The 13,629-nt window shown below is 39.0% G+C and overlaps 1 protein-coding gene across 1 annotated transcript in view; it reads left to right on the top strand.

Annotated features, from left to right (window-relative positions):
- EIF3H (eukaryotic translation initiation factor 3 subunit H) overlaps positions 1-13,213 on the top strand; it is an 87,528-nt gene extending 74,315 nt beyond the window's left edge. Inside the window, exons 6-8 of the mRNA XM_041470878.1 lie at positions 7,369-7,489; positions 10,764-10,896; positions 12,955-13,213. Of these exons, the coding sequence (XP_041326812.1) occupies positions 7,369-7,489; positions 10,764-10,896; positions 12,955-13,052 (352 nt within the window). The 3' untranslated portion in view covers positions 13,053-13,213. The remainder of the gene's footprint in view (positions 1-7,368; positions 7,490-10,763; positions 10,897-12,954) is intronic.
- Positions 13,214-13,629: the final 416 nt, after the last annotated feature.

Here is a 13,629-nt window from a genome sequence, read left to right as displayed (position 1 = left end):
TTGTAGCACTTTGCTCTGAAAATCCACTTTTGGTAACAAAGTAGGCATGACTTCTAGCAGTATGATCAAAAATTTGGCAGTATTTAAATCTTACACAACACAATACATTTGGATTACTATTGGTCTGGCCAAAATAACGAGATACACAAAATAATGTAGTATCTTGTTGCATGTAGAAGCTAGGTTGCATTCATTAATAGGTTTTTGTGGTAAAACACTTCACTTTGGCATCAAGTTATTGCCTGCCAAGATTCTGTTCCTAGTGGCCTTTTTTCCTTTTTTGTCCTGCTCCCCTTCCCTCCCCTATCATGTAAGGCTGAAGTTAATGGATATGTATTCCTAGTGGTCCCTATGTTGCCTAAGTTGTTAGAAATTTTCCACTTTCTCTGCTTGAGCCTATGTGGATGTTGAGAGGGATCTGATAGCTTTTAGAGAAAGTGATCAAGAGAGAACGGGTATAGGGTTGAACTCTGCTGGGGTATTTACAAATGCCACAAGTCAGTAATTCTGTCCAGTAAAGTTGTTTGCACATTGGGAAATGAAGTGAAGAATTCTTGCTGAGATACTCAGTATGCTTGACTCTGCAGGTGTTCTGTAAGTAATTTTCTTTCCACGGTCAAAGATTACAAAGCTTTTCCCATTTGAGGAGAGGGTGAGGACTGGATGTAGGACATGACAATGGTTTGATTCCTTGTGAGCTTTATCACTTTGTGGTGAAAATGAGGACCATGCTGAGGATACATAAGGTTTCCAGGAGGTCAGGCAGCATTGCCCTTGGTTGATTCTTTGGGTTTCCTCCTGTATAAAAGGCTGGGACTACCTGGCACCCTGGATCTAGTAAGGGCTGCTGCTAGTGACAAAATACAGTTCTAGAAATGGAAAGTAATTTGAACAGACCACAAATCACACCTTTAGGTCTTATGTAGTAACTCTTCTGTGCCACTGTCCTGACTCAAGATAAAAGATAAGAAATCTATAAATTACTTTCCCTTCTGGTGTTAAATGTCTGGTGCAAGACAGGCTTTTGTGTTGGTCTTTGTATTAGTAAAGGGACCGAGAGGTGAACAAGAGAAATACCAGCTTGAAACTAAAAACAGACTTTCCTGGCAGATCTTTGAAGCTCACCTGGTCTCTTTGAGGAATGTAAGGTGCTTAGTTTAGTTTGAAGGAGAGAAAGTTTTGGGAATTACTCCAGTGGGTTGTTTGGAGGTTTTTGTATGTGTCATTTGTTTAATATTTGATAGCTACTTTTAGTTACCAGGTAGGTTTCATTCAGTGATATCTTATATTGGTATAACTGGCAAAGCAGGTGGGAAATTAAAGCATTTTAATGCTTGTTTATTCAAGGTTAGGTGACTTGTACTGCCTGCTGAAATATTTAGCTAGTTTTTACTTTGATTCAGCTAGCAAGGTTACTCTGTCTAAGCATGTGTTACCTGAAGTAGGGAGTTCAAACCTCCACTGTTCTGGAATTTTATTTTCACATTTCCTTAGTTTTGTCTTTCAGCGGTTTAGGCTAAAACATTTCAGATAACAACTTTTAATTTTTGGTACATACCTTCCTCACTTAACTTTGCTGTTGCTGACAGTAACTTCAAAGCTACTTTTTGCGTTTGGCCTTGTTTTTTTGTTTTTGTCTTTGTTTGTTTTGTTTGATTGTGGGGTTTTTTTTGTTTTTTTGTTTGGGGCAATATTTTGGGGGGCTTTTTTAGTTCCTTGGGAGCATCCCTGAACTTCTGTACTCTCTGAAGCAATGATTTTGGCAATAAAATTATTTACCCATAGTTCCTCTCTTCTGGAGAATTTGCTTCATCAAGATTTTCACATGTTCAGCCACCCACCTTGTCTGAGTTTAAAGCTCTACCTATTTGAGACACTTTGCTTGCACCTTAGTATCTTTCTCCATTTGAAGTAAATTTGTGATAATTGTATATAATAATTTACTTTTTTGGATATAAAGTTGTGTTTCTCTTGTGAAATATGAATTGACTCAAGTACTCTAGGCAAAGATGTTGAAGGCAGACTGGCACAGGGTTAGCAAGTAATAGCAAGTAAAGGCCTTTTACTCAAACAGTTATCCTGCTACCCTTAAGGACCAAAACGTCTTGAAGACCTTGGAGTACTGCCAGTCTTTTGATAGAGACTCAAGAATTAAAATCCTGTCAGATAATGTTCCAGATCTGCAGGGAAATAATTACAACCAACTTTCTCATTCTCATCCATCTCTTCCTTATTCTATTGATGATCTAGTTTAAATTAAAAAAAGCTTTTTTGTGGTCTAGCTTCATAATAGGGTTGTTCTATAATATCTCAATTTGTCTCAAGCAATTTTTCTAATAGTGTGCGTCAGTAGAAGCAAACATGTGCTGAACATTTACTGCACTAGCATCTACTTGCCAATTATATTTTTCAAACATCAGATGCACTATTTTTGCAGAAGTAACATAAGAAGGGTTGCTTTGGCTTTTCAAAACAATATTAACCTTTACACATTGCACTGCTTATTCAAAACTCTCAATGTGCTTAACGGATTATTAAGATAATTATGAAAATCTCTACTTTGCAGGTGGGGGAACCTGACACAGAGAGAGTAAATGTGTTGCCCAAAGGTACACATCAAAGTTAGAATAGAAAACAGAATGGAACTCAAGACTCTTGGCTTACATATCTCATTCAAACAAAATCCTCTTAAACAGCACAGGTTGAACTCAGGCTCAAATGCTGAGATGTAAACAAGTTCTGCTAAGTGGTGGGAACGTACCTTACACATTTTTAATCAAAAAGATGTGCTTTGCCCAGTAGTGCTTCTCTAATCCACCCAAAGATGTTCCCACCAGGAGGAAAATTCTATGCAGGATGGCACCTTTCCCAAAAAGCAGTGGCTGAAAGAGGGCCTCAGTGGAGCTGATGGAAAGTGGAAAAAATGAGCAGCAGATACAGCATTTTCCAACGCTTCCTCTTGCTGTCCCTTGTTCTCATCTTCCTTAGCCATAGTACAAGCAAAATAAAATTAAATAAGTGAGGGGGTTCAATTATGGTAATTGTAGGCAGGTTTAGGGGGCTGTCTTTTTTGCATATCTCCAGTTTCAGGATTGTTATAGCCCAAAATTTGGTGCCTGGGTGCAGCACCGTGACTCGTGTCTCAGAGGAGCAGGGCCATGGGCCAGCTGAGCCCGGGAGCTGCACCTAGGCACAGGCAAAGTAGTGAGCAGCACATGGGCACTGGGAGCCATGGGAATCGCTGCTTCTCTTTGAAGCTTGGGTGTCTGACTTGAAGCTTCATTTTGGGTGTTTCAGACCTTTAGCAAGTGTGTCTGGAGTCCTTTTTTGATTAAAGATGCTGAAGTAAATGTGGGCTTCATGTGTACTTCCCCATTATGAATGCTACAGAAGCAGAGCCAGTTTGAGGTTCCAGTCGCAGCTGTTTGTCTTGTTTCTCCCCACTACCCCCATTTCATCTCTACATCCCTCCCACCCTCAAAGATTTTTATTTCCTCATCTGTTTCAGTATATGGCTGTTCAAATAGCTTTTGTGGCATAATCTGATGGAAAAAGTCAGACTCCCACTCCTCCCTTCCAGCCTTCCCCTCTGCCTCCCCCAAAAAAATAGAAACCCCAACAGGGGGTGGTTTTGCATTTACAGTAGACTGTTTCACTGAAAGGGTTTGAAGTGTGCCCACGCAAACAGCTGAATCCATACAGTTCAGTGCTGTAACCTGTGGGCAGAGAGGGAGAGGCAGGGAGGTGTTGATGGTGGAACCTCTTAAACTGCCTTTGCTGGCAGCAGTGAACTGGACCTTTGCTCTCCTTACAAGATATCTGCAAAGGGAGGCTTTCGTGGTATGAGCACTCCCTTGGGAAGAGGAAGACTTGCATTCAGGTCTCTTAGCCAGATTCTGAGAGGATGCCCTTGTGCAGTGAGTGATCTGTGAGTTTGGTTAATGTACCGTTTTTGCTTTCTCCTTCTGTGGGTGCTGGATTCCATCGCTGCCAACTGCAGGGCTCGCCAGCAGGAAGAATAAGACAGGAAAGACCATCAGTGTTATCTGCAGATTAGGCTACTCTGCTCACAGGCTTCTACTTTTCACCCTCAGAATTAATTGACCCTTGTATTTGATAACTGTTAAACAAGGAATCTCATGTGTCAATGACCTGATCTTCTATCTGCCCTTGTGGGTAAACAGTTATATCCCATCACATATAAGGCTGTTACAGAAAAAATGCACAGCTCAAGAAACTGCTTTCCAAACTATAGTTTCTAGTATGTTTTATGATGTAAAAAGTCTTTGACAATTTCTCTTTGGCAGTTTGTATGTGTTAGTAATTTTGGGGCATTTTTGATTATGCTATCTAAGCTACACAAGTAAGTCTCAAATTATAAATTTCCAGAAGTTCTATGGGTCACTCCTTACAGGTCCATGATTCTGGTAACAGTTGTGCCGAAGGAGTGTTCTCACATTAGATGATTCTTCATTAGATGTGTAAGAATCCACATGGCAGGTCCTTTTTCTGATTTTTAATTTTTCCCCCCTTTTCCTATCTATATTTCTTCACAAAAAAGAACATGGTCCCCATGTGAGAGGGGGGAATTTGTGATGAAAGCTGATAGTTTTCTTCCATGAAGATTCACTGTACCAGAGGAGTGGTGGTCTCCTGGTGCTATGTTAAGGTGGAGCTGTCTTCTGGCTCAATTCAAGAGTACCTTCAGGTCATCACCACTGTGATCTCAGACCCTATTTGTTTCAGATGAAACTAAACTGAAAAGAGGCTTTGGGAGGATAATTACTGTGCCTCAGCCACTTGCAGATCACTGGACCATGTCAGAAGTAGTGATAAGAACCCCCCCAAACACATGTAGCATGGCCATTGGTTTCTCAGCACCAGCTGTTTTGCTTTATAGGTCTGTTCCTGTTGGTCTGCGTTACTCACTAATTTAAATGTAAACTCAATTTAATTGACTCTTTTGCTGAATCTGCTGACTGAAATGCAGCCATTGAAATAGCAGTTTCTTTATTACTGATCCCCCCAGAACAGCAACAAATGCAAGTGCTGAGCTCCGCATTGTCTACACTTGACAGTCACAGAGCCCTGTAGGGAAGTGAGTCTAGATAAGGATGCAAGCAGCACTTATTGGCACCATTTGTAAAAAAAAAACTTTTTTTTTTAAACTTTTTTTTTAAATTGTATTGATGCATAGGGGGCATTTAGGTACCTTGCAGTGTGATCATTGAGATCTGCTGTTGGGAATGCACAATGTATGGAGGTGCCTAAAGCACCCTTTGGGCAAATGAAGTATATGATGAGTGTTATGGGCTGGAGCAATGGGATCTAACTTCCAAAGTATCAGCAGGATAAACTTCAGCTGAATAAAGCTTGCTTAGAGATCATACATATACTTTTTTACAAATGCTTCCTATTTGTCTTTCTGTTTTTTTAAGAGATGGAGCAAAAAAGGGTATCAGCCACATGAGAACTGAGGGAAAAGCTGGTTCTGTATTTGCAGCATACTTATCACTTCGTGTCTCAGTTCACATCTGTTTAAGTTATCTGTTTTTTGTTGCCCTGGCAATGAGAGCAAACACTGTGTTACTGCAACTTCTGACAATAACTCTCTGTTTCTGTGCTCTGTTGTACTAAGCTGGTCCAAAAGAGATTCACATAAAATCATTGTTTGTAACCAGCTATATTTCACATGGACACTATCTGTAAAATAATTATGTATTTCTGTTGTGCACATACCTTACAAGGCTATTAGTGTGTATCTGTACAGGCATTTCTGATAATATCCAGTTCTAACACTAACTCCATACAGTATAAACTCTGTAAAAAACTGAAAACATGCACGCTCCTGGCCATGGCAATATTCCACAGTTCTAAATATCATGTGCTTGAAATGTTCAACCAAAAAAAAACCCCAAGAAGTTTAAAAATAATTATTATAGTGGCGCCTTTCTTGCTGCTGAAATCCTCCACACCATCTGCCTCTGTACGCAAGTGCGATTTAACACTCTGGCTTGTAAATAAATTGTGATCTGAAGTTCCTGATGCAGACCTTTGTTCAGTGAGCAGCTCAGTGAGTGAAACAGCTGTCCTTGCACTCAGAGATAAGGGTATCTCCAGCTCTGTTCTTTGCAGGTATTCCTAAGTGCATGATCAGCTTCTGTCTCCAGCTATCTGGAAATAATTTACACATACGGATGTGCACAGTATTACATGTGCGGTTCTCTTTTGACTTTATGCCTGTGTCTTCCAGTTAGAGTTTCTCCAGTCCACAGGCTGTGGGATGATAGGAAAGCATTGTGAAAGAAGAGAGAATCTCAGATAATATGGTGAAACAGTGACTGAAGGGTGTGATTCTGACACTGAAGTGGACCAAACCTTAAATTGGAAAGAAACTCTTGTGATTATTAGTAGATTTCAGTTAAGGAAGAGAAAGATGGAGTTTAGCTTTTGAGTTGTTGATCTTCAGCCAGGTAGGACAACAGAGCCAACAATACAGCTTCTGATCAAAGGGATCAATAGAGAGCAGAAAGTGTCCTTCTTTTACTGCTCTACCCTGTAAACATAATTTAGGAGGATGTCTCCATGGGCACCAACCTAAAAACTTCCAAAACTTTGACTTGGAAGGTATACCTTAAGTTGAATGTTCCTGCAAAATACTGAATCCATTGCTAAAAATGGTAACAATAAAAGTTGTTTAACAGACTGCATTTGTCTGGCCAAGGCAGTAGATCGCATAACTGGAACTGGACACGCCCAGCCTGCTGCTTCCATGTTGCCTATGGTATGGAATGTGGAGCTGGCTGGACAGGACACAGACTCCCTCTCAACAGCTAGGATCAAACATGTCTGCTGAACTTCCAGGCATGGTTAATGAGATGGAGTTCTGAAGAATATTTAACTGTTCTTACTCAGAATAATATTTAACAGAGGGATAATTAAAACTTTGTGCAAAACCAAATTCAGGTCGTGAATTTTAAAAAGCAATTTGAAACCAAACACTTTGAACACATCTCCTGGAATGTTGCTTGGATTGCGTGTCACAAAAGCATCAGACTTTTTCTTTTAGATGTATGACCTGTATCTAATAACTGCAAATTCATGCAAGGCATTGTTTTTTCATTAGTGGGAGGTTCCTGGAAAGACCAAAACACTTAAACTTGGTATTTGCAGTACGGCAAAGACGCTAGAGGAGGAGATACCATGTAAAATATCAAATAAATATATGAACAAAGATAATCAGGAACTTAAAAATTTGCAAATGGTGCCATTATTGCCGAAATACTGGTCAAGAGACAGAATTAATTTTTAATTTTAAATTTTTTTAGTAGTAAATTTAATCTTTCATGAATGTTTCTCCTATTTCAGTAATCATCTTGGGAAGAGCCTGCAGCTGCTGATGGACAGAGTGGATGAGATGAGCCAAGACATTGTTAAGTACAATACTTACCTGAGGAATGTAAGCAAGCAGCAGCAGCAGAAACATCAGGTTGGTAACATGGAGAAACTTAAATGAGAACATTTTTTTTCCACAAAATACAGTTTGGGTTGTGTTATCCAAGACAGATGAATTGGGATCTAAGCAAGATCTTTCAAAAATACACCTGTTAAGCAGTGTGGTGGGTTGACCCTGGCCACGTACCAAATGGCTCCGAAAGCCAGTTTATCACTCCTCTCCTTAGCTGGGCATGGGAGAAAAAATGTGGAAGTCTCATGGGTTGATCTAAGGGCAGGGAGAGAACACTCGTCAATTACCATCTCAGGCAAAACAGGCTTGACTTAGGGTAATTAATTTAATTTATTACTGAACAAATCAGAGTAGGATGATGAGAAATGAACCCAAATCTTGAAACATCTTCCCTTCACCCATCCCTGCTTTTTGGGTTCAACTTCAGTCCCAACGTTCTCTCCTTCTTCCCCTCAGTAGTGCAGGGGGCCAGGGAAGAGGGGCTGTGGTCAGTTCATCACACATCTCTGCTGCTCCTTCCTCCTCAGGGATAGGTCCCCTCACATTCCTCCCCTGCTCCATGGGCTGCAAGGGCACAGCTGCTTCACCATGTTTTGCACCACAGGCTGCAGGGGAATCTTCCTCCTCACTGACCTTGTGTCTGCAGAGTTGTTTCTCTTACATACTCCCATTCCTCCATTCTCTTGGCTGGCATATTTCCCCTTTTTTCCCCCCCACCTGAAATATTTTATCCCAGAGCTGCTGTCACTGTCACTGTTGGGCTTGGCCTTGGCCAATAGATAGGTCCATCTCAGAGCCAGCTGCTGTTTGCCATATGGGACATGGGGGCAGCTTCTGGCAGCTTTTCACAGAATCCACCCTGTAGTCCCCCTGCTACTAAAACGTTGTCACACAAACCCAGTACAAGAAGATTTATAAAATGGATTAGTCAGATGGCAGTTACCAAATGAATTCACTTCCAGTGACATGTGGTATGGATTTAGCTTTCTTTGCTATTTTACGTGTTTATTAGTGATTTAGGATAAACCAAAATAATTTATAAATACACCATGGACACAGGAATAAGAGATTCATTAACTGAAAGAGGTGAAACTACAAGTTTTGCTCCAAACCAGACTGTGTCTTAGTGCCATCACATGTAGTCATGCATCTAGAAATAAAGAGGCATAGTCCAGTGGACTATGAAGAAGCTGGACTGTTCTCTGATTGAAAAGGACACTTGAGTCATGTTTAGTATCAATAAATAGTGATGCTGATTGGGTGATGCTGACTTTCAATTCCTAGTGCCAAAGGGCCTCTTTAAAATCCAAAGCATTAGAGAATTAGAATTAAAATCCATTGATTAGAGAATCTTTGAGTATGAAAAGCAGCACTAGGTGACCCTGCTTGAGCAGAAGGGTTGGACAACGTGACCTCCAGAGGTCCCTTCCAACTTTATTCTGCTATTTGAAGGCAATATTACTTTCTTTGCTCTTGCTGCACAGATAAAGCAATGCTCTGTCTGACTGTAGGAGGATAGTGGTAAATTGGAAAAAAGCACTATGAGAATTGTTTGAAAGCCTGGAGAGAAGATTTTGGTGAACAGAATTCACATAATGTGATAAGTTAACAAATTACTTGCTTACTCAAGAGTTACCTGCATCAAGAATAAATTTGAGCTCTTTTATCTAGCAGACAGAGATCTGACAAGATTTAATATTGGCCAACTGAAAATGGGCCAGATCACTTTTAAGATAAAATGTTGTAGGTATTGCCACACACAGTAAGTGATTATTAAAAAGAGCACCTGTTGTTCATGTAAAAGACTTTATCGCTGACTGTTTTAAAATCAAAATTGCTTTTTTTCACGTAAGTAAAGTGCAGCTTGGACAGGGAATATTTTAGGGAAGCAGCATATGATCAGTGGTCTTTCCTGGCTATGGAATTCCCAAGGACATAGAAACTTCATGGAGGTTATCTTCAGAATTTTTCCCCTTATTGCCTAATTTGAATAGAAAGATGGCATCTACTTCAAAGGTTTTTGTTAACAACAAGGGGATCTATTTATTTTGAAAAGCAGAGCAAAGTAGGTTCCATGGTGTCTCACTTAATTTCTTTGCTAACTATAGCTGCTTTAGTAGTGGCTCATTGCAGCATACTTAGTGGTCGTAACTTCATTTCTAGAATGGAGCAATTGTGATTAAGAGCAAGCCATTTCAATAAAGAATAATAGGCAGACTGCTGAGAAGTGAATGGGGTAATGCAAAGAAAGAAGAAACTGCATGCAATTCACATACAAATATGGGCATTTCAGATTTTATTTTTAACATTGTCCAAAAACATGTATTTGTCACTACTACTGGAAAAAAATTACTTCATTTGATTGTGCCACCAAGTAAGAACTGTTTTCAAACTCACTGGATCACAGATACATTTAAGTAAGCAAGAGAAAACACTCTGTACTCTTTGTGTCCTTAAAGACTTTTTTATTGTGTTGAATGTGAGGACTTTGAAGACAAACTTTATAACTGAATCCTCACTGCCACATACAGTATGAAATCTCACATAGTTTCTGAATTTATGTGCTTTTCGAGAACAAATGTTTATCTGATAGCTGCAGAAATGTTTTTCTCAATTTTTATAAAGTTTGAGTAATCTCTGTGGCAAAGAGAAGTCTGGAAAACAAAAGGGTTTTTTTATACATATATATATATAGCAGAAAAATTTTACAAGCTGCTATCCCAGCATATTAATGGAGAAATGAGCCACTGTGCTTGGTTTCAGCCACCACTTTGTTCTCAGTTTGGAGTTAATATTTTTTGGCTTAAAATACCCTATTTAATCAAGTTCTCTTCTCCTTTCACATTAATATTATTTTGACCTTTAACTTACATAAAATGGAGAATTTTTGGTTTGTGCAACTATCTGAGGTGGTGGCTTCTTATACCTACCTATTCCACCCTTGCTTTTCTCTATTGTGTGAGGCAATAGAGGCCTTTCTCAACCATGCTCTATTCTTTCTATCAGATACAGTGTTTATCTCGGAAAAATTTTAGAAGCTAACCCCACTACCTCAGGACTAATTGATTCTCCATTATCTCACTTATTTAAGGTGCCAGTGTGTGGGATGGGAATGCCTTGCTGCCAGTGAATTAAAATAAACTGTGCATTGCATTGTATTGTTTGTAGCCCGAATTACATTAAAAATTGTAATTTTTAAAACATACTTCCTGGTTTCTTGAAAACATCTGAAAATAAATTTTTTTTGCAGCTTTGTAAGTCCTGCTGCATTTTGATTCTGTTGTTTTATTTTCAGTATCAGCAGAGACGTCAGCAAGAAAATATACAGCGTCAAAGCCGAGGAGAGCCCCCTCTTCCTGAGGAGGACATCAATAAGCTTTTTAAACCACCACAACCACCTCCAAGAATGGAGTCACTCCTTATTGCAGGTAATGTTTAGCAGTGCTTTCAAATTACCTTTTAACATAAGAATGTCTGCTTGGGAAAAAGTACAGTTGTATCCTTTGAAAGCATTTTAAGTTTTCATTACCTTTACCATTACGGTATGATATTTTGGCTTGGTAGCATTCCACATGCTATCCTTGATATTGTAAGGAGAAGGAAGCTCCCCCGTGCTCCACAGGGAAGGCTTTCTCCATGAATGGGTGTAACTGCCCCTTCACTCATGCCCCAGCCCCTCCCTCAGCTCCAGAAGTCCAGGAGCTGTACAGACAAGACTCAGGAATAAGCTCTTTGGGCCGGAACTTCTGATTCAGAGCAGTTGACAGCAGCCCCAAGTTATTGATATTTCTAGGTTATTGCAGCAGCAACTGGTTGTTGCAGCAGCTGAGAAGGTTTTGTTTTTAATTTCAAATAGAGTGGAGATAATTTCTTTGTTTTGTATGACCAGAGATTTAGGGAAGCTATCCCCATATTCTTGCACTGCCAGGAGAGGAAAAATACAAATGGAAGCAAAGCATAGATAGTTAGAGATACCACCCTGCAATTGCTTCAGTTCACTGGTGGGCTGCAGGCATAGCCACTGTCAGTGCCTGTCCTGTGCCTCCTGAAAGGGTAAAAATACCTGGGACCTCACAGTGTCAACAGAGAGCAGGCAACCTAGGTGCACTGCTAAGTAAAATAAGTTTGGAAAATGTCATGAGAAAGCAAATTGTTTAACTGTAGCAGGCTTTTTGGACCAGATAGCTATCACTTTGTTTTGTACTGAGAGAAAATCCAAAATCCTGGTGATGTACTGTACACCAAAGAATGCTTTGACATTAAAAAAAAAAAAAAAAAAAGTGGGATTTGAATTACCTGAATTTTGAAGTGACCAAGAGATTATTATTTGAATATTTAATCGTTTCACACTGATAATAAGTGCTGTGTTTAGAAGAAAGAATATTCTAGATTTATTACTCCTTACAGAGTCTTTTAGAAGACCCTATTGTTTTTACAGTTTTTAGCAGTTAGTGAAACCTAGCAGCATTAAAGTATTTAAATATTCAGCTCTAGCAGAGCTTATAAAGGCAACTGAAGAGTGTATATGTGTAGACGTGTGTTTTATGAAAGTGAAAGCTTAGGAGGAATCACCCCTTACGAGAGAAGTAATTGAAAACGATTATACTTAAAGAAAAAGACAGTTTTCAGCCAAAGCACTTTCTTTTTTTGTTCTTTTACCATAGTCAGGGGAAGAATTGAAAGCATCCACTTCAACTTAGATGAAGTAGTTTGTGGATAAAGAATAAAACTTAGCTCTTTGTCTCTGAGGCATTGAAAAAGTTTTCAAATAGAGCTTTAAATTGAGAGTTTATTTGCCTTCTAAACAGCCTTAATTTTGATTAAACTGGCTTCAGATTTTGCTATTTGTAGCTAACAAGGGAAATAACTTGTAGCTGTAAGAGTATAAAAATGTTTTGATGGGCACGTTTGATTTGTAAAGCACTGACAAATCTTCATACCCTCTTCATACCAACTCTTCATACCCTGATGATTTTTGAAATAAAGTGAAATGTTAGGTAGAAAAAAAGGCTAGCAGAATGTCAGAGAAGAATGGCACAATTTTCAGTGTGCTGCTGAAAAATACTTCTTGCAAATATTTTAATAGAGAAAGCATATGCATAAGAACAGAACTGAAATTCAGTCTTACAGAATTTTTAGAGCAGCTAAATTGAAGAACTAATGTGATTGAGCCTTCAGTTCAGGAGCAAGAATTGCTTATTCTTTTTATTGTCATATGTATTTTCAGAAATTGTTTGTAGTATGGCTGGAAAATTAAGGGTTTGAGCATACCAGTTTACCTGTTCTCCTAATTTAGTTTCTTCTTCCCAAACACATTTGGGCATCCTGAAAATATAAAATTCCTAAGTGTGGAGTAGTTGAGCAGAGTTAGTGGCTTCTCTATAAATCTTCAGTGATTCACACACATTTGGCTTTTGAAAAACTGTGTTCTGGGGTGTCTTTCTGAATTTCAAAACTGACAAGGGTTTATTCTTTCTTTTTGACAGGTCAAATTAATACCTACTGCCAGAATATTAAGGAGTTCAATGCACAGAACCTGGGCAAGCTTTTCATGGCTCAGGCTCTCCAGGATTACAACAACTGAAGAAACTTTGCTGAAGCCCTCAACAAGAATTGTAATTTACAGCTTTGTTCATGATCATCTTGAAAATTTATTATACTGGGAGGAGAGTCTTGTAAAACAGAGTCAACTTGGTTTATGTAGAATTCTCATTATAATAGAAAAATAAAGGCACATTTTAATGATATTTTAGTATTTTCTTACTTGTTGGCCGAATTGAACTGGAATTTTCTGTGGTCACTCAGGTTTTATAAATGTTTGGCAGTTATTCATGTTTAGTCATAGCAAATAATACAGGTTTTATTTAACTTGGAGTCAGAAATAAAAACAAATATTACAAATGTTCAGTATAACTGACTTAGAGAAGAAATTTAAGATTTCCCAGTTTTGGTTGAGGAGTTACAACTGCAATGTGCTAGACACTTGGGGCAGTTGCTCATTTTTATTTTAATCTGTTTGGATAGTCTGGTGCAATGGTCCTCCTGTATCACAAATGTTTCTTAGACTTCACATTCAGAACATACAAAACCAGTGGGACATGGAGACAGGTCCCCACCATATTTTGTTGTGTTCCCATTTCTTGTTGCTGCCACCAACTGGG

The sequence above is a fragment of the Pyrgilauda ruficollis genome, unplaced genomic scaffold, assembly GCF_017590135.1.
Source record: "Pyrgilauda ruficollis isolate IOZ18807 unplaced genomic scaffold, ASM1759013v1 scaffold25, whole genome shotgun sequence".
NCBI classification, from domain to species: domain Eukaryota; kingdom Metazoa; phylum Chordata; class Aves; order Passeriformes; family Passeridae; genus Pyrgilauda; species Pyrgilauda ruficollis.
This window is presented reverse-complemented; position numbering and strand designations above follow the sequence as displayed.